This window comes from Xenopus laevis, chromosome 1S, assembly GCF_017654675.1.
Source record: "Xenopus laevis strain J_2021 chromosome 1S, Xenopus_laevis_v10.1, whole genome shotgun sequence".
NCBI classification, from domain to species: domain Eukaryota; kingdom Metazoa; phylum Chordata; class Amphibia; order Anura; family Pipidae; genus Xenopus; species Xenopus laevis.
Genome location: NC_054372.1, coordinates 66,004,112 through 66,026,791, shown reverse-complemented (window position 1 = coordinate 66,026,791; position 22,680 = coordinate 66,004,112). Strand labels below are relative to the sequence as shown.

The 22,680-nt window shown below is 34.9% G+C and overlaps 1 protein-coding gene across 2 annotated transcripts in view; it reads left to right on the top strand.

Annotated features, from left to right (window-relative positions):
- The window catches only part of LOC108704460 (glutamate receptor ionotropic, delta-2-like), a 599,719-nt gene that overhangs the window by 472,200 nt on the left and 104,839 nt on the right, over window positions 1-22,680 (top strand). For both annotated transcript variants that reach the window (XM_041579681.1, XM_041579682.1), the window contains exons 11-12: window positions 3,480-3,792; window positions 12,672-12,810. In XM_041579681.1, coding sequence (XP_041435615.1) covers window positions 3,480-3,792; window positions 12,672-12,810 — 452 coding nt within the window. The remainder of the gene's footprint in view (window positions 1-3,479; window positions 3,793-12,671; window positions 12,811-22,680) is intronic.

The following is a 22,680-nucleotide window of genomic DNA, read 5'->3' as shown; positions in this document are numbered from 1 at the left end:
CTAATCAACTGGTAATGTGTTATTAGTGTGTGGTAATATTTATATAATCACTATGTAGAAAGACTATATGCAAAAAGGGAGCAATCAAGGACATTTAAAGTGCTTTCAGGGGACATGAATTCATGTTTTCTATTAAAAACTTAAACAAGTAAACAAATATATCTTGTAATTTGAATCTTTTACACACTACCTTTGCAAAACCAGACAAAATTGCCTTAAGTGTTATTTTATGTTGTCTTAAATCTTTTTTTAATTATTTGTTTCCTTAGATATAACACATGGGGACCAATATCTACTGAACTTCAGTAGATGCCCCTTGTGTGTCCACACATGCCACAGGATTTACTGAATTTATTCAACACATATACAATCTTTACTCTAGTTTAATAGCATCTTAAACAGATTAAATCAAACTTTCTTAACTACAAATGAACAAATTATTTTGTATTATTTAATTTACTGAAACATATTTGAATACTTATTTGTAACCTTAAAAATGCTATATTTGTTGTAATACTTCTATTTTAAAGCTTCTTTTAAGCATAAGTAAATTTTCCCCTCATAGTTTGTCATTTAGAGGAATAGTGAAAAGTCTCACTGTCTTTTATTAGAAAGGTCCATCACTTTAAATGGATGATTGTGCTCCTTTTGAATAGACTCTGTGAGCCTACTATTTGGCTATTTATAATCACAGCAGGGGAAAGAACAAGACAGATTTGCATTCAAATAAATCGCTTACAGAACAGGTCATTAAATATCCGTTACCCACTGAGTCATCAGAGGAATTATGGGAGATTAATAGATATACAAATCCCACTGGTTTTCCTGGATAATAATAATGAAGTCATGTCATATCCAGACCTATTACCTTATTGTTGACACTGAATATCAATTAAATTGTAAATAATAATAAAATCTTTTTAAAGACATTTTGGAATGTGTTAAAACCTGTAGCATGTGGCCTAGCATCATGCATTTTTACTGTGCAGGGTTTTATGAGCTATAGACAAACACAGAGTGAGCCTATGACTTGAATACTCATGCACATATCTGTTATATTGTTCTGTGCAAGTATTAATTGCATGATCATTTTGAAAAAAAATATGTATGTAAGAATATACAAGAGCAAAAGAGAGACCCAATCACATTAAAATAAAGAAGAAACAATTGTGTATAAGATTGAAAGATGAGACTACTTACTGCATTCATTGTGAGGTCAGACATACAAAGAAATGCATTATCAAGGTCTGAGGACGCAGAAGCTAACTTTGGTGGGACAGAGGATAAAGACCCAACTACAGAGGTGTTTGGCCTCCAAGAAGCCAGACATGTGCACCACTGGCACAAGAACATTTCCACTGTGCATACAGACAGATTAAGACACAAAGCTGTGTAAAAAAACAGCGGGATAATACACCACACTTTGACAAGCTTCACCGTGTAAAAAAACTTTTGCCACATGTTTTATAGAGTGACTTCTGCTGGAAGCAATGTAAAATAACAGTGTCAAATCTGGTGTTCGCATGGTGTAAAAATACACACAACTTGAAAAAATCACCATTCATTTTACATAGCTTTTTTACACCGTTTTTTTGGTAAATTTTCGTTTTACACAGGATATAAATATGCCCCAGAGACTCAAGCAGAGGCAGCAATAATGATGTGGCTTAAGTATACTCACTAAAACACATATTTGATTGTACACAGTTACACTATTATAGCGTCTTGGGTCTCTGTAAGCTATTTGATATGGATCAGCCAACTATTTGATATGGATTGATGATAGGTGCATTACTAAAATGCACCTTATGTCTAATTTCATCCAACAGTCTGACACTTAGAAAGTAAGTGCTTTAACACAATGGAGCACTCAGTGTAGCAGACTTCACATAATTGCTGTATCTCACATACACAATAGAGCTTCACACTTCTTCTTGTTTGTAATATTGTAGTGAAGGAAAGTAAGGGATCTTTATTGCTCTCATCTACACTCCACTGTGTGCAATCAGTATAATTATAAATATGTAATATTACCTTTAAAAGAGAATGTTCCAAGAGCTACTTGTGGCAAAAGCATCTGAAATTTGTTGGTTTCCAGCTTCTGCTGAACTACAGACAATTGGCATAGATACATATTGGTGCCAGAATTATCCTACTGTATTTTTAGTTATATTTTCAGTAAACTTTATATTATTCTTATATATTACTCTTCAGTTTGTAGAAAGACCATAACAAAATGGAATGTCTACCAAATGCATGAAAACCTAAAGAATTTTCTTGTTTTTTTTAGTTAATTTTTAAAAGGTTGACGTATACTGAGTGAAAATGTTAAGCTTTTGATATGAAGACCCTATAAAGAACCACTGTCTTTAAAATGTTTAAAGTACATTTATACAGACTCATTGCATCCTTCTAAGTATTGCTGCACTGGCACTTTTGTCAAAATGATGAATAAATCAGAATAAAAATAAGTAGTTGGAAGGAGAGTGGTAACAATATTATGAGTTCTCAAACAAAAATGCATAGACTGCACAGAAAGAAGATTTTAAAAACTGGATATTTAAAAAAACATACGTATCAATGTTAATCAACCTTCCTAAAGTCTATCCTTAAATAGTTTATCAAGCTGTTGCTGTTTATAAAAACAAATCAAGGGCCAAAGTAAGCTGACTGTGCAAAAGAGAAAATAATCATGTAAAATAATAAAGCATCATGGCATTACATTAGAAATCCCATTAAAATCAGGAGAGTAGCTCATAGGAAAAGATTTAACTCTACACACTGCCATTTGAGTGGGAACACACATAAAAAGCTGACTTTTTGCAACACAAAGACATTGTTATTTGAAACTCAAGTTACGAAGTTTGCTAACTTTGTTTAATTGTTCAACCCATCTTTTCTTTCATGTCTGTTCCAGGAGGTCACTGAATTATGTTGATTTAATGTTGATGGGCTGGTGTCAACATAAAAATCCCTCCACTTACTTTACAACTCCTACAGATGAAAAATAAATGTCCCTTTGATAAACTGCAAAATAATTGCATTATTCGACTTATTTTCCATCTGAAAAGTTTAGTTAGTAATGTCACAATATGAAGTGAAGTGATAGATTATCTTAGCAGTAAGAGCTCGTGCTGCTATTTATTCAACATAGCTCAAAACAAGTTTAAAATGTGGTGTTAGGTAGAATTCTTGTTTCAGTTGCTTACTTTTTCAGATATTTTTCAAGAAATGCCTTCTGTATGGTGTACAGAACACACTGCAGTATGGCTGCAGTAATTATGGGTTAAACTTCAAAGAAAATTAAGAAGTTTTACATGTGTTGGCTAGGGACTTTGAATAAAAACAAAGAAAATGTCTCCTTTTTTCTGCCCTTCGGTGAATACCTTCTCAATGCATTCTTAGCTTAAATGAGCTCATATGTATTCAGACCTTTCCATTTTAAATATATTTAATTATAAACTTTTTTTTTTCTGAAGCGAGCTGATATGGGGATTTCTGCTCTGACAATTACACCAGACCGAGAGAATGTAGTTGACTTTACAACACGTTATATGGATTATTCCGTTGGAGTACTATTGGGAAAAACTGAGAAAAACGTGGATATGTTTGCTTGTCTCGCACCATTTGACCTATCCCTGTGGGCCTGTATTGCTGGAACAGTTCTTTTGGTGGGGCTGCTTGTCTACTTATTGAACTGGCTTAATCCTCCACGTTTACAGATGGGATCTATGACTTCCACAACCCTGTACAATTCCATGTGGTTTGTGTATGGATCATTTGTACAACAAGGTAAATGTAAAGTAAAATAATATATGCATAACATGTTTTAGTTTTCAATGTCAAATATCAGTTGGTTGATTTTGGACTGGCCATTTGGTTCCTTTTTTGTTTATTGTATAATATGTAAAACTTCAATATCTCTCATCAAGGCCGAGTAAAGCTGAGGGGAGAACAGGGGAGGGAGGGGAGAGCAGCAAGCAGCAGAGGGGAGGAGGGGAGAGTGAAAGAGGGCAGTAAACTCGGACTAGGGGTAGACAGAAGACAATTTAATAGGTACCTGCCCAGCGCCCCCCTATTGTTGTTCCCTAGGCAGGTGCCTTTTCTGCCTACCTCTTGCCCTCTCTCTCATAGAACCACAGAGGGAGTCTTTAGGTGCAGCAACCCAGGAGGACAATGAAATCTTCCTAAGAAAACCCTAGTTCCACCCACCATGCAGTTACTGGTTTGCTCTCTTTTTTTTGTTTGATAAACATTCATGAGATCTCCACATGTCGATCAGCTGTTGGGGGACAACACAAGCACTGATAATCGTGAGGTTTGGTAGCATACAATCATTGTGCAGCATATCATTTTCCAAGCTTAGCAAAATCACTCCTTACGGCTTTTTCTTCAAACTGACGCATTTTGTTTGATTGTCAAAAAACTGACGCATTTTGTTTGATTGTCAAAAAACTGACGCATTTTGTTTGATTGTCAAAGCTACAGGAAAATAGTTGAATACAAACGAAAACTTGTACTTGTTCCTCTTGAAGAGAAGCCAAGCATATCCTCACTATTACTTTCAATACCTAATCGAACTTTAAAGGAATAGTTCAGCATGAAAATAAAAACTGGGTAAATAGATAGGCTGAGCAAAATAAAAAATGTTTCTAATATAGTTAGTTAGCCAAAAATGTAATATATAAAGGCTGGAGTGAACAGATGTCTAATAAAACAGCCAGAATCCAACTTCCTGCTTTTCAGCTCTATAACTCTGAGTTAGTCAGCGACTTGAAGGGGGGCCACATGGTACATTTCTTTTCAGTGAGTTTGTAATTGATCCTCAGCATTCAGCTCAGATTCAAAAGCAACAGATATGACCCATGTGGCCCCCCTCAAGTCTCTGATTGGTTACTGCCTGGTAGCCAGGGTAACCAGTCAGTGTAAACCAAGAGAGCTGAAAAGCAGGAAGTAGTGTCTGACTGACTTGTTATACGTCAAATCACTCCAGCCTTTATACATTACATTTTTGGCTAACTAACTATATTAGAAACATTTTTTATTTTGCACATCCTATCTATTTACCAAGTTTTTATTTTTACACTGAACAATTCCTTTAAAAGGAATTTCATAAGAGAAGGTTATACAGTATCTGATGGAACACAGTATAAAGAACAATGGCTGTCTTTGTTCTCAGAATTCTTTTTTTTTCCCCAAGTGCCTCTGGGCTCAAAGCAGATTTTTTAAAGTAATGCAGAGTTTCATCTTTATCAGATTGATTTTTTTTTAATTGTTAAATGTTCATTGCTCTTGCCTTCTAGTAGTTTAACTGAAAAACCAATATTAATTTAATTTTCTCACTTTCTCTATTTTTCTTCATCACTTAGCTGATATGAAAATAGATTGGTTTTGTACTGTAATCTGAAAAATGACAGTTTAGGCTAAGTAAAAAAACAACAATCTGAAATGAAAAAGGACAACTATTGGAAGATAGTGGTGTACAGAGAAGAAAATGTAATCATAAAGTCCCATTAGGATACCAAATACCAGTGAAGTATTGAAATTCCTTTCATTAGTATTGTCATTTAATATTTCACATTCAGTTTAACAAAACACAAACTTTATTTGCTGAAGCTTTACGGTTTACTGGCTTAGATAAATGTGGATAGAAACAGTATAATTGGAGATGACACACTGGATGGGTAATTTTATTTTTTTCAACAGAGTTAAATCACCAGGATTTTAGTACTCAAAAAAGCTCTTATTGATATGTGTTAAAAATAACACTAGTCTTTGTAGAGCTCAGACTGCCTGAGCAGCATTAATCAAAATACTGTAAGTTATGATCTACAGTTTGTCAAATCTAGTCGTAAAGCTACAATAGAATTTTTTTTGAATAAAAATGTCTCTCTATCTATTTTATGTTTAAGGAGATCAGCATTATCAGAAATTAGGGCATGATTTATTATTATTATTATTATCATTATTATTATAATTACATGAAAAAAATATGTATAATTTCTTAAAAAGAGCTGTCTTCATAAAAAGGCATTGGGCCACTTAGTGTGTAATACTAGATTACCTTCCAATGAGAGTCCTGGTCTGTATACTCAGTTCCTTGTTTGTTTCTGCTTTTATTGCTGGAAGTATTAAACATATTTTTTCTAGCTTCTCTATATTCATAAGCAAAATAATTTTTTGTATATTGCAAGGAAGGAAGTTGTTGAGCAGAAACTTGTTTTGCAGTTAATCAGACATGAGATTTATCAGATGCAATGTGGCTTTCAAAGCAAATTAACTTGGGTTAATGTAGTGGTGCCTAGGGACTATATATGCTCATACTGTGTTAGGAATTCTAGGAACACTTAGCAAGTAAAAAGATTCCTGCAAAGTAGAAACTGCATTTGGCATTACCAAGGAGATAATAGAATACTCATTACCAGGAGTGAATTCATAAAAGTCCCAAATATCTGAAAACATTTAGAGGCCCATTTATCAAAGTGCGAATTTATCTCAAGATCACCTGAAAAAAAGCTCAGGCCAAATCCGTACAAGTTTTTTCGACTTATTTATTAATACATTTTCATGAAAATTTTGTTTGTGGGAAAAAATCCAAAACAATCATGAAAAATATACATTTTTCAGAATTTCCACCGAAAACCCCAAAAACCTCAGATTATTACATGAAACCCAGCGCAGATCAAAAAATCTTTGGCACTTCTCCCATTGACTAATATGCAACCTCAGCAGGTCTGAAATGCCGGATTTTCGGATTCAGATTTTTTCCATCCTCAGGGTATAATAAATTCCGAAAAATTGGTGTTTTTTTTAAACTCCAATTTTATACTAAAAAAACACAAATTTTTCGGATTTTCAGCATTCAGAGTTTAGTAAATAACCCCATAGTGTTCATGGTTGAATGCTGATAGTACACGATCCAATAAAATGGAGGAGACCTATCTGAGGGTTCCAGGCTGTGTAGGCTTTATAATGCTTTATCCTTGTTAACACTAGTAATATGGTAAGGCCATTTAATTTTGTATAGTGATGCTGAATGTTGTTTCAGTAATGCTATTATCAGTTGCTGGTTAACACAATTTAGAGAATACTGCGTTTACACACCTGCAATATAGGTTTGAATGTAGAGACTGATTTGACTAAAATGCAAAGTGTCCAATACTGCCAGTATTAGGAAAAGCAAAGATGAAACCCAGAAAACTCAAAAAATGGAAAGTATGATTAAGTTTTAATAAAGTATTATTCCTTTGTGAGTGAACATGTGAGTGCAGAGACAATCAAAATGGTCAGAAATTGTGTTATCATGGAGTGCTCTGAAGGGCTGCTAACTCTGGAACATATGCCCTTACTGCCAGTCTGTGCTGCCTCTTTGATGATCTTTTTGAGCACTATTTGTTTGTTGTCAGATTTATGTGCACACTGGTGGGCTGCAGGATGGCTCAAAGCCCGCAGATTCAGGTTGACACTTGTGCAAAATATTCAGCTCTTCCTGCTGCCCTTGCCACCCTAAATTAGACAAAGACCCACAGGTTGGGTTGGGTGCAGATTGTGAAGGGGTGGGTTAGGGTCTGGTGTAGGTCGACGGTTTATCAACCCACACATAACTGTTGCACACCACAGATAAGATGAGCAATGGCAGAACACAATAAATATGAATTCGTGAAACGAGTCTTAACATTTCCCAATCATTCTTTAATCCATGATAATATGTTGAAATATGTAGCAACCTTTGAATGAAGTTTGAATGTGTTAATAAATATGCTCCACAGATATTCATATTTCCTTTGTGCCAAGCATTAAAAGATAGCATTTACTTCTCCTTTAAGAGAAGAAAAACAAAGCTCTAAAAATGTAAATCTGCTTGCCGGCATCCTTAAGTGCATCATTCTAGCACTCCCAGGCTATTCATTTACCTAATTTGCTGCCACCACAGGATACCTCCTATTCTCTTTATAAATTAGGAATGAAGCCGTTACTAAAGTACAATTGTATTTGTCGTTGCTAACCTTGTATACCCTATCATGCCAAATAAATTAACAGCTACTGCAATTACAGGTATATATGGGATAATACATTTTTACTGAAAGCAAATTCAAACAGTAAATCTATAAGCTTTCAATTTTATATATACATGTTTTGTGAATAAATAATACGCTTTTAGTTCTATTTTGCAGAATAACATATAACCCTGGGCTTGTTTCTCAAGTACAAAAAAGTGCAGTACTATAAAATTAAGCTGTTTATCAAGACACTGCTAATGAGTGCATAGTGCTATAGAATAATAAGTATCTCTGGGCTATAGACTACACTGCACCATATAATTATGCCGAGCAGCACCAATAATGAACACAGAGCACAGCTGAACAAAGAAGGAGAGAGAGGGAAAGTGGGATAGAAGCTGAAGCAAAATCCCAAAAGGAGGAAACCGAGAAACTCGTATGAAAAGGGCAGAAAAGAGAAGATAGAAAAGGGCTGTTAATGGCAACATGATACTGATGTTAGGTTGAACATATGTGCAGTTAGAACACAAATTAAAAATAGGGAGAAGAGCAAAAGAAAGGAAATTGATAGAAAGAGGAGAACAGAATGAGAAAGAAGGATATAAGAAATGTGGAAAGATCAAAGAGGAGAAAGGGCCAGATGGAAAATGTGAGAAGTATAGAGAAAATGAAAATACAGAAAAGAAGGGGAAATTGATGATTGTGATGTGGGGAGCAAGAAGCTTAGAAAATTAAATGGCTTGAAAAAGTGAAGAAAAAACAGAGGCTCCTCATAATTTGTTACCCCTTATTTTGAATTAAAATGGCAGTGCCTACATCAACTATAAGTTTCATTTTACTTTTTATTTGGACAAATATTCCTGAGAGACTTCTTTAATTAAAAAACTGGTATTTTTAGGATGGATGGATTTTAGGAGGATTTTTTGGGGTGTCACATACACTATGTCCATTGTTTTCAGAAGCCAGTTCATCTTCCTGCATATTTTTTAGGGATGGGGGAAACCAGAGAACCCAGAGGAAAAACACTTGGAGAACATGCAAACTCTTTGGAAAGAGTGGCCATTGACAAGTGTGGCCATTTGGACAAAAGGTTGCAGAGACAAAAAAGTCACCAGGAAAAAAAAGTCACCTCAAGAAAAAATGCCCATTGACTTTAAAGCATTTAGAGAGAGAAAAAAAGTCAAGCAGAAAATAAGGTTGGCCTATAATATAAGCTGATGCTACAGGGCTGATTATTAAATTCTGATGCTAGTTGCACTGGTTTCTATACTGCCATGTAGTAATTATCAATATTAATTACTAATCAGCCTTATACTGTGTCATTTCTATTCTATGTGTACTATATACTGTGAGTCGGTCCCTAAGCTCAGTAAGTGACAGCAGCACAGAGCATGTGCAGTGAATCAGGAGAAAAGATGGGGAGTTCCTGGGGCATCTTTGGAGGCACAGATCTTTACTGCTAAGGGCTTTGGTTGTCTGGGGCTGGCACAGAAGCCCAGAACATAATGTATGTTTCTAGCCTACTTTTTTAGTTTAACTTTCCTTGTCCTTTAAAGTAATGACAATATAATGTACTGGTGCCCTGCACTGGTAAAACTGGTGTGTTTGCTTCACAAACACAACTATATAAACATGGCTACACAGCAGCTTGTTTATATACACTATAGTAGTGTGTATGAAGCAAACACACCAGTTATACCAGTGCAGGGCAAAATTATAGTCATACCTTTAAAACTCTTTAATCTTTTGGTGTCACTGTTCCTTTAACCTGTGCCATTTAGGCCTGGTTCAATTTCCTCAATTGCTACACAGCAATATGTTTATATAATTATATAATGTATAATAATAATATATATAATATATATGATATTATATAATTAAAGTGGTGTTTCTGAAGCAAAACCCCCAGTTTTACCAGTGCAAGGCAACAGTACATTATATTGTCATTACTTTAAAACATTTTTATTTTTTTGGTCTTACTGTTCCTTTAACAATTTGTAAAGCTCTTGTCCACACTGTAATCAATCTTTACAACCCAGAACTTTGTAAATCCTAAGATAAGGCACTTTTTTCCTACTGAACACTAAGGGGCACATTTACTAAGCTCGAGTGAAGGATTCAAAGTAAAAAAACGTAGAATTTCGAAGTATTTTTTTGGGTACTTCGAACTAAAAATCGTTAGACTATTCGACCATTCGATAGTCGAAGTACTCTCTCTTTAAAAAAAAACTTTGACTACCTACTTTGGCAGTTTAAACCTACCGAAGTTCAATGTTAGCCTATGGGGACCTTCCCCATCAGTTTTCTAAGGTTTTTTTGATCAAAGGAAAATCCTTCGATCGATCGATTAAAATCCTTCCAATCGTTCGATTAGAAGGATTTCATCGTTCGATCGAACGATTTTTACTTCAATCGATCGAACGTAGTATTTGCAGTAAATCCTTCGAATTCGATATTCGAAGGATTTTACTTGGAGGGTCGAATTCGAGGGTTTATTAACCCTCGATATTCGACCCTTAGTAAATGTGCCCCTAACTGTTGTTACTGTTCAGTAGAAAAATGCCAACCTTTAATAAACCAGCCCAATAATGCAAAATAGTGCTGTTTCCAAATAATTACTACTAGCGATGCAGAAAATTGGAATCATATCATTCTTTGATTTTTATTGAATATTGAATGCATTTTTTTGCAATGAAACTATAGAAGCTAAAAGCAGAATAATACAGGTATATGATCTGTTATCAGAAATGTTTTGTACCTGACAGTTTTCCAGATAAGGGAATTTGATACACTGTTCCTTTCAACTAAAAAATAGCACCAGTAACATCAAAAAGTGGAAATATATTTTTTACAATTTAAGTTGTATTTGTTGATCATGCACCAACAATGAAACTATTTCTTTGCAACAAATGTCCTATTTTATATTAGGAAGACTTTCATGACTGCTCTAGACTGACTATAGATTTGTGCAGCTGCTATTTTTACAGCACATGGACTCATCTGCTGCCTTATAGTCAATATACAGTACTATATATATAATATAGTATATATATTTTTTGACTTCAAAAAATCAGTAAGTGGGGATTAATCCCATGATCTCAAATTTAAATACTTACTTAATCAATACTTTTTATCCTAGGTTACTAGGAAGAGATCTTATTTTGTGTGAAACAGCATGTGATTTATTAAATTTGCACATATTTATGCAGAACAGCTTGTGCTATACTGATTAATAAATACAGAGAATATTATATTATTGATTATAAAACCCATAAGAAAGTGTTCACACTTTCGTAAATTGAACAATAACACATTTTAGTTTTACAAACCATTTTTTGTCTTGTTAGAGCTAAATAGTGTGGTGAAAGCTAGATTAGAAAAAATTTAATTAATACAGTAGAAACCCAGAAGTGGATCAACTTCTGGACCGGTTTTTTATTGATTTTTTTTTTTTTGCCACCCCAATGGTAAGCCTAGCCACACCCCATAACACCATTAACCCTACCATTTGTCTACCCAAGTCATAGGTATAAATATGATTGACTAATTGATTGACAAATCTGAGCAATCAATTGCAACACACCGAACATTTTTCCTAGAATTTTGGTCATATAAAAATTGGTCATGTACTAAACAGAATACTAGGCATTAGCAAGTGGCAGTTTTAACTGGAAAACAAATGTTGCTCTATTAATTTTATTAAGTGATTATTTAGAAAAGCATAAGATATTCAGAATCACTGTACAATAAAAGGGTATATACATCAGTCATACAGATTACATAAAATACTGACCAATACAGGTTGTAAAAAGGGGCCCTGTTCATTAGAGTTTAATATTTTTAAATAATTCATTCAACTTGATATTAAATATTGAATTTCCTTCCTCAACTGGTTGTTTCTTGCTACTTCAATGCAGTCTGTAATTAAACTAATATTTCCACAGTAAGAATAGCAGATAAATACTTTTTAACAGTTTATTTGATCATTTTATCAGTACCATACCAACAGTGGCCACAACCTGAAACTAACCCAAATCTGGTGGGAAACAACATTTTTTCCCTATACCAAGTGATCTGCAGTGAAGTCTAGTGTTTTCAACAGGACTACTTCTTCATACTACAGGTATGGGACCTGTTATCCAGAATGCTCAGGACCTGGGGTTTTCCGGATAAGGGATCTTTCTATCATTTGGAACTTCATACCTTATACTAGAAAATCATGTTAACATTAAATAAACCCAATAGGCTCCTTTTGCTTCTACTAAGGAGTAATAATATCTTAGTTTTGATCAAATTCAAAGGACTTTTTTATTATTACAGAGAAAAAAAATATGGATTAATTGTCTATGGGAGACTGCCTTTCCATAATTTGGTGATTTCTGGATAATGGTTTCCGGATAATGGATCCGATACCTGTACTTTCATAAGTTAATTTTATCCTCCCTACTGCATTTTATCTCTTGCAAATTGCAAATGTAATTTTATGAATTTAATCATATATACCTGAGTTAATTTAACTATTTAAAAAGTAGTAGTAGTTTTTTGCTCTGAATTTTGGGACATAGTTTGTCTCCAAGTACTGCAATAAAAAATTCAGAACAATTTACAGTTTGCATCAACTGAAAACTAAGTTTAGTTGTATGACCCATTATTAATATTTTTTATCACCAGGAGGAGAGGTACCTTACACTACTCTATCAACTCGAATGATGATGGGAGCATGGTGGTTGTTTGCCTTAATTGTCATCTCTTCGTACACTGCAAACCTAGCGGCCTTTTTGACAATATCTCGGATTGAAAGCTCCATTCAGTAAGTGTCTAATTGAGACAGAGGTTTTGCTCTTGTTCTAGTATATGAAACATCTAGTCCCTGTGAATGCAGAACTTTTAGGATTAGCATGTTATATACTGTGCAACTTTCGATTTCCATTGGGTTTATCACTGTTATAGAAAATAAGAACACTGGAGAGACGTTTGTATATTTTGGTATGTGCTGGTATGATCTATACTTCCAAGCTCCAAGATCGAGCACAGCATCTATGAAGGCTTCATTTATAATGGGTAGCTGAATCAAGCTTCCTCCTTCTTACTGGCTGTTCATTGTGTGATGGCACATTAGTTCCACCTTAGTTCTGACATGCATTATGTTTTTATTGTTAAAGAACCTGCACGTTATACAGACTATACTTTCCAATTTACAATGTTCCTTTAAATTCTGCAAATTATATATTTTCTAAAAATAGAAAAGGCAACCATTTAGCTAGTACTTTTCTATTTGCTACAAATGTTTTACAGAACATTATGCAGTCATTTTATAGACATATTATTTATTGAAATTAATTTATTTATTCAAATTAATTGAATTAATTTTTTTCCAAATTACTAATATTTCCATTTCCCTGGGTAAAAAACAGAATTCTAACTAGAGACTGTTGAAAGATCCATTGTAAGATGCAGAACACTTAGGGGCCGATTCACTAAGCTCGAGTGAAGGATTCGAATGAAAAATACTTCGAATTTCGAAGTATTTTTTGGGTACTTCGACCATCGAATGGGCTACTTCGACCTTCGACTACGACCTTCGACTTCGATTCGAACGATTCGAACGAAAAATCGTTCGACTATTCGACCATTCGATAGTCGAAGTACTTTCCCTTTAAAAAAAACTTCGACCCCCTACTTCGGCAGATAAAACCTACCGAAGTCAATGTTAGCCTATGGGGAAGGTCCCCATAGGCTTGCTAAACTTTTTTTGATCGAAGGATTTTCCTTCGATCGTTGGATTAAAATCCTTCGAATCGTTCGATTCGAAGGATTTAATCGTTCGATCGAACGAAAAATCCTTCGATCGATCGAACGAACGTTTAGCGCTAAATCCTTCGACTTCGATATTCGAAGTCGAAGGATTTCAATTCGAGGGTCGAATTTCGAAGTACTTTTTACTTCGAAATTCGACCCTTAGTGAATCTGCCCCTTAATAGGGTAAAGTAATATTAGGAGCAGAAGCTGCCCCATTTCTTGTAAACCAACACAACCAGTTTGTAGGTAGGTTTACTGGTATTCTTTTGAAAGCATTTGTCTGACTGGTGGCTTGTGGGTAATGAAAAAGGAAATAGGAATTTGGGGCAAGATAAGTAAGGAAAGTGCAAGGCTTATAGCTGCATCCATTGCAGAAAAAGTGTTGGTGAAATACCATTGGGGCTGGGAACCCGTGAAGATAGATGGAAGGAGAGTCTATTTGGAGATGGAAATGTGCTTTTTCTCATTTTCATGGGCTTGTGGGTACTGGACCTGGAAAATTATGCAGTAAAATGAATATAACTCACTTATAAATTAGTTCTTTAATCTTTTCTACCTTACGCCAAGTAAAATAAGAAAAAAAAATGCGTTGGAATACTATAGATAATACAGTGTTGAAATTCTATTCTAAATGGTTAATTTTTTTTTTCGTACAAAGAAATTGATTTACATAAAGACTGGGCATCCAAACATCATATGATTGAAAACTGTACTAAATTGTTGTTCATACTACTAGAATGAAAAATAACCTAGTCGTATATACTTGTCAGAATGCTAAACCTCTATTGTGAATGAACTGAAAAGTTTAATTTATACAGAGCTTACAGCACTTGACATTAAAGAGTTGAATTTTTCAATGGTTCATTTGTATTGGCCACAAAGCCTGTGTTTGTGTAAGGAAACTAGGTCAAAATACTTTTATAACTGAGATGGAACCATGTAAATCAATGAGACACAGTAATTGTTTTATACCATTCATGCTACCGTTATGGTTTGTTTTGTTTTTTACAGCAAAGAAACTGTTATTTTGGTCCATGCTTACAATAAAGAGCAAATCCCTTTTTCATCTTAGTTTGTCATATGTAATGAATGTAATTAGAAGGACTAGTATGCACAAGGGAATAAACTTATAACTATAAGGTTTAGTTGACATAAAGCTCCAAAAAAAAAAAAACACCATTGTACAAAATAATAATTTGGTGGCTGTGAACATTAAATTATTACAAAGCTGAGACCTTAATTAGGTGAAAGAATAATTATATTTCACTTACAGTGATTAAATTCTGTCCTTAGAGAAATTTAGCTACCAACTCTTTGGTTTAAAAAATAAACTGGACAAATAGCATTCCCTTGATGAATCATATTTTCACTGGATTTTCACTCAAGTAATCAAATAATGTTTGCAAGTCCCTGTACTATATAATATGTTTCTACAGTATGTACTGGGTATTTGAATAATAAGGAAAGCTGGGTGAAGGACAAAAAACAGAGAGATGCAATTAACACAGTATGCTGTATATGGATTGTGTTCTTTCAGGAGGTTAGCCCTTGCACCATTCTTTTTAACTTTGCTTATAAAACTGTGGGAAATAAACCTTGAAGCTTGTAGGTTGGTTTTGTTTTGTACTTTTTTCAACAACAGCAATCTATACACTGTTATTTGATTAGAAATTGATGTTTCTTTGCTGTGTTGTCCCAAAAAACAGAGCATTGAGTAGAACTGAATGATAATTTTTTTGGAGAATGAAAAAATAAACCTCCACAGCAGACCAGAGGCAGCAGCCCTGGTGGAGTTGCCCCCACACTTAAAAATCAGCATCGGAACAGGTCAAAGGGAGGCAGCATCGCTAATACAATGAGCACAATGGCACTCTCTGCACTAGCGGAGCTGAATTTCCGTGTCAAAACATGAAAATGCCGCTCTTAAATTACAATCGGCCGCTTTTTGTTGCCCGTTGTAACTACCCACTCACTGATGCCTGAGCAAAGTTCTCACCTTGCCTTATTGCAGGAGCTCATCTCATACATACATGTTTTGGTTACATCTTGCAAAGAGACCTGTTTACTCAAGTGTGGAAAGAAGCAGCATTAATATAAAACTAGCCTTCAGATCACCAGGCATCACAGTGTTAAAAAATAAGTATTTATCAAGCTGTGTAAATCTTCCCCTTAGTTAAGAATAAACTGGAGTTTGTGTAGGTCTTGCAGCTAAGAAACACTTTTTATTTACAGTTACTTCCAAAAATGACAACCTGGAACCATGAAGAGTATTTGGGTGCAAATTAGTTACAACAGGAAACATGTCTATTATTGAGGGTGACCAGTTGAGAGGGGGTTAAGTTATAGTGACTCATGAAGATGCAGATGAGTTGACATGTCTTGAGATTCACATAAATCTTCAATTAGCTCTCACTCATATTAGTTTCAATCAGTTAGGCTGATCAATCAGTTTAGCATTACTGGTACAGCAAAAATGAACAGACACATACAAAAAACTGAAACTATTCTAGACATCACAGCTGGTGTTCTGATAAAGAAGAGTGCTGATATAAACTTTTTTCTATTCTGCTACCTGGAAGAGTATTGATATTAACCCTTGAAGTAGTAGAATTGCATTTTATTGCAGACTGTGATTTTAATTTGTTTTAGATATTACAATTGGGGTTGTGTAATAAAAGCTGGCCAGTAGTTATGGGCGAATAAATGTGGCAGACGTAATGTCGGCGTGAATTTCCGCGTTATGCCACAGGCAAATTAATTTGCAAACTGTGGCGACAATTTTCCTGCAAAAAAAACTGTTTCATCACAAAAAAAATGGCGTGTGTTATAATTGACGTTTGCATAAAAATTGTTGCACGTCAAAATTATTCGGGCACCCGTTGACTTTAATGCATTTGGACCAAATAATCGCGCATATAAAAATTGACGCTCGTGAGAAAATTGGCGCACATCAAAATAATTTTGATGCCTATTGACTTCAATGCGGCTCACGAATTGATTGGCAAATTCGCCCAGGTGCATTTCCTGGTCACCTGTTTGCAAACAAATATCTTATTGGTTACTATGGGTTTATTCTCTTGAGAAAACTTAGTGCCAGAGAATAAGAGAATACTGGTATGGGACCTGTTATCCAGAATGCTTGGGACCTGGGGCTTTCTGAATAATGGATCTTTCTGTAATTTGGATCTCCATACCTTAAGTCTACTAGAAAATCATGTAAACATGAAATAAAAAATTGGTTCTGCTGCCAATAAGAATTAATTATATCTTAGTTTGGGTCACGTACAAGGTACTGTTTTATTATTACAGAGAAAAAGGAAATCATTTTTAAAATTTGGATTATTTGAATAAAATGGAGTCTATGGGAGATGGCCTTTCAGAAATTCAGAGCTTTCTGGATAATGGGTTTCTGGATAATAGATCCCATATCTGTATAACAAATATGCTGCGTATATTGTTGTTGATTCTTATTCTACTTGAAAAAGAATTTATGTGACAATACTGCTTTTTATGCTATACCCTTTCAAACATTTTTTTAATGCATTTGTCATTAGGTATTCCAACTTCTGTTTGTCTATGGTTCCATCCTGAGTCATTTAAAATACACAGGGAAAATGTTGCTGCATATTACTGTATTTTGCCTTACTATGTCCATTTGTTACTAACACTCCAGCAGTGTGGCTATAAGATTTATTGCAGATCAGAGTTTAATGGTGCACTTGTGGCTCTCATCTGCTAGCTTCAGGCATTGTCATGAGTAATAATTTGCTTCTTCTGGTTATGCTTCTCTCTCCCTCTCTCTTTGCAGCGTTCTTCTCCTCAGGTCATCACCTTCCTGTTGTTTTCTCCAAACCTTTGTGACCTAAGTCCACTTTTGGATTTCTTTATCTTTCACTGCCAAAAAGTAATTTTAAATATATACAGTAGTAGCAATATATATATATATATATATATATATATATATATAATATATGTATATTCGTGTATATGTATATATATATATAGATAGATAGATATATATCCCATGTGTTGTCTAATGACATTTCTTCCATGGCTTTGTGTTCTTAATTATGTATTTAAAGGAAGAGTAACACCAAAAAATAAAAGCATTTTAGAGTAATTAAAATATAATTTATTGTTGGCCTGCCCTAGTAAAAGTTCTGTGTTTGCTTCAGAAACGATATTTTAGATTATATAAACTAGCCGCTGGGTAGCTGTGGGGGTAGCCATCAGGGCTGGATTTAGTGGGCGGGCGCCCAGAGGCCACGCGGTCATGGCACCCAGCCGCCCATATACCCCTCTGGTGCAAGCAAACATGCGCGCCTGCACCGAAGCGTTGGGGAGCTGTGCTTCCGGGTAAGCAGCTGGGTGGCATGCCACCCCTATTATTCTGCCGCCCTAGGCCCGGGCCTTTGTGACCTTGCCGCAAATCCAGACCTGGCAGCCATTCAAAGCTGAAAAAGGGATACTGCATTGCTTATCTGTTATCTACTATGTGTGCCGTGCTTGAATGGCTGCCCTCATGGCTATACAGCATGTTTATATAACTATAGTTGTGTTTCTAAAGCAAATGTCCAGTGTATATAATAACACTATCTAATTTATTCATTACTAAAAAAACACTTTCATTTTTTAGGGGCAGATTTATCAAGGGTCAAATTGAAATCCTTCGAATTCGAATATCGAATTCAAAGGATTTAGCGCTAAAATAGCATTCGATCGATCGAATCTAAATCGTTCGATCGAACAATTAAATCCTACCAAACGAACGATTTTTAGCAGTCGATCGAAGAATTTTTATTCAATGCAAAAAACGTTAAAAAATGCACTGGAAGGTCCCCATAGGCCATATAGCAATTCAGTAGCTTTAATTTGGCGAAGTATTGAAATTGAAGGATTTTTAAAGAGACAGTATTGAATGTTCGAATATTCAAAATGATTTTTATTTCGAGTCAAAGTAAATTTGAAGTCGTAGTATCCTATTCGATAGTCGAAGTATCCAAAAAATCAAAATTTGAACTTTTTGGACTTCAAAAATTCACTGGAGCTTAGTAAATCTGACCCTTAATGTTACTGTTCCTTTAAGTTACCTCAAAACATTATATACTTGGTGATTAAGAAGGATTTTTAAATGAGCAAGTGCAAGGTTGTGCAACTAAACTGGTAAAAGTGATGAGTTAATCTATGAGGAAAGATTGTGTTTTATCTGAAGAAAATGTGCTTGAGAAGGGACATGTTTACACTTTACTAGTAAAATAGATGGCATTATAGACAGGTAGCAGGGAATTTTTCCCCATTGAAAAGATCAGAGCACCACAGGGCATCCATTTAGATTACAAGAACAGAACTTTCAGTAGAAGCAGCGTAGGTGGCAGATTCTATTAATGACTTTAAGGGCAGAGCCACCCTCTGCTATCTAGGGAGATTAGTTACCCAGCGACCAATTGCATCTTCTTCACGTGACTAATCTCCCCAAACTGCCTTCCTGCCAGCTAGAATGTAAATCGTCGACGGGATGGCACTTAAAAACATTTCGTTTTCTGAAGTCGCCCGAAGTTGACTCACGAGGCGAATTCAGAAAGCCGAAGCGATCCGAGTGCAATTCGGCAGTTCAAGGAGATTAGTCGCCTGAAGAATAAGCTATTTGTCGCTGGGCGAGTAATCTCCCAAAATAGCAACGTGTGTCTCTGCCATTAGAGTGACTTGGGTGATTTCTTGAACAAGCATAACTGTGTAAGTATGGTGCTATCCCAAGTTCACAAAATACATTTAAAATAAGCTATCATCCTTTTTCTATAATTTGCATACCTTTATTGACCGCTGCTAAGCTATTTCCATGATGTAAGACGCAGTCTTAGTTTATCTGATCTGTGAAAGCAGATACTTTCACAGTAATCCAGCTAGCTTTCAAGAGCCCTCTAGTGTCTTAGTATATAATAACATGCTGAGCAAATACGGCCAGTAGCAATAGCATCTCATTTATCCTGATGCAGAATAAACACTTCACATGAAGAGAACTTCTTTTTGCCTCTCTGCAGTGCCAGTAATTGCCAGAGGCACAGCCAGATGGAACTGGGAGCAGCCACGTCTGCAGATATTAAAGCACTGCAAATCATCTGTAATGGTGTGTTTTTAACGAATTGCCCTATGCTGACCTGTCTTTGCAGGCTGCAGCATTATCACTAGAGGAAGTATACTGCATGGAACACTTTATGGGGATCCCAGTCAGAAGCAATCATTATAAAATGAACGAACAGAACAGTTATTTCTTCAATTATTTAGTGACTAATTGGTTTCTAGCTTGCAGCCTTCTGTGACAGCTGATTCTAATAACATCATTATATTTGTACATAAATGTTTTGTACCGCTGTGTGAAGTAAGATTTTTTTCCACTGCATCTTAAAGTACCCATTAATTTAATTACTTTTATAGGTTTTGAATTTCGGTGATTATTTCTGCATCAATCATAGGTTTCCATGGGATAAGGTCCAGCTACTGGTCTTGGTCTTGGATTTGTTACATTTCTACTTGTTGTTAAGAGGGCTCAAATAATTTTAATGCAATGCTGAACTTGTGCTTAGTAGAGAAAACAGTATGAAAATGTGTATATTATTCTTGCTCAAGTGCTTGTGTGATGGAATAGAAAAATAGACTCAACTGAATAAAAGCAATGGGCAATCCAGAATATTACTGGAAACCGTAAAGGTATCATCATATTCAGTTTATTTATGTCATCACTGACATGCTTAAAATCATATATTATACTTGTCAATGGACCTAACTCTATTCATTTTATTATTCTACCTGCCAGCTTGATAAATGCCAGCTGCCAAGAAGTAAGTGATTCAGATGAGTTAGAATCATTAAGTTTACAATATAACCTATTATTAATGGCTGTTTTTTTAGTTACCAGTATTATCTCGTGAAGACTTGTTTTGTTCTAATTTAAAGGAGTTATTTTCAAAATCCGAATTTTTCTATTTTCTAAATAAAAAAAGTTAGATCAAACTAGAATCCAGGATTTATCCTTATTTACCATTTTAAAACCACAAAAAATCAGATCGAGAAAAACCTCGACTTTTTTAGATTGTCGCACGAAAACCGCTTCTTTCTCAATTGTCGCATGAAAAATAGGAATTTTTCTAATGTGACACCGAAAAGTAAGAATTTCTCCCAAAATCGGTGGAAAAGCCATCAAGCGCAGACCATAATATCTTCAAATTGCAATTAGGACAACTGCCATTGAATTCTACAGGACCTCGACAGGTTGAAGATGGAGTATTTTAGAATTCCGACTTTTTGCATCATCTGGGTATAATAAATCTTGACATTTTATAGTAAAAAACTCAAAATTGTTTTACGTTTTTAGCATACAGACTTTAATATATAACCCCCAAAGTAAGATTATGCAAGATCTGTGTGCGTACATAAATATTGTACATTGTACATTCAGTGCACACTATAACAAGATGCTGCTTCCCAAAATTGTCTTCTGTTGTCTGTTACTATGCACATTGTACCTGAGAGGTACCTTTATATCAGCTGTGTGTCCATTCATCTCAGCTAAAACGTGTACTACATCAGAATGCTACATCAGATGTTGTAAATACAATATAAATCCATGCTTTTGGCACAGAAATGACTTTGGGTCATGTAAAACAAATGCATCTTTCTTCCTCATTCTTGATGCTTTATTAATTCTGTTTTTAGCATAAATCTATATTTTGCGTATCAATTGTTTTTCTGCCCTTGACAAAACGTACTTGAAATAGTAGTCCAAGTTGGAAAAAAAAACGCTTGTTGAGATTCAAATTACTTACTGTGTGATGCAAATATAGAAGCCAAACATTTAATTACACCTTACTGACAAAGCACTTATTACTGTTCACTGAAGCAAAAAGGTTTAAATACCTTCTTAGCTCTTAAATGCAAGTGTGCAGAACCTTGATACAGACAAGAAGCTTCCTTTTGCTATGGTAAAAGATAACAAATCATCTAGTAAATAGAGTGATTTCCTCTGATTATATTCACTGAATAAAAGAAGAAAGATTTAAAAAAATATATGATCTCAAATTAGTATGCACATTGACGCATACTAATGTTTATTTTGCTGTTATAAATTTGAATCTTGCAGCAGGGCTTTATCTTTCCGGCTTTATAATAATTGTTCACCCCCACCCAATCATGTCTTACATAGGAACTGAAGTGATAAAACAATCAAACGTGGACAAAAGGTACATAACGACTATGGCGGTATTGCAAACAACCATCTAATTGTAATATATGGGGACTTTTTATAAAAGACATTACAAGAAAAATATGTGCAGATAAGGGATCTGTTATCCAGAAACTGGTTATGCAGAAAGATCCGAATAACAGAAAGGCAGTCTTTCATAGACTCCATTACATCTAAATAAGTCACACATTTAAAAAGATTTCCTTTTTCTCTGTAATAATAAAACAGTACCTTGTAATTAATCCTTATTGGAAGCAAAATCAGCCTACTTGGTTTAATTTAATATTTACATGATTTTTAAGTAGACTTAAGGTATGACAATTCAAATTACAGACAAAGAAATTAGTCCAGCACCCACAGTATTCAATAAAACGGCTTTTATTGGACCAAGGGCATTACAGCAACGTTTCAGACCAAATGGTCTTTTATCAAGCTAATTCTTTAATCAAATTCAAATTACAGAAAAATCCATTATCCCGAGAGCCCCAGGTCCCAAGCATTCTGGACAACAGGTCCCATACCTGTACAACTTTTTCCAGCAGTTTTCCTTTACTTGAATGTATTTTAACTTTCATAAACCCCCAAAACTATTAAAGCGGTAGTTCACCTTTAAGTTAACTTTTAGTTGGTAATAGAATGTTGTCA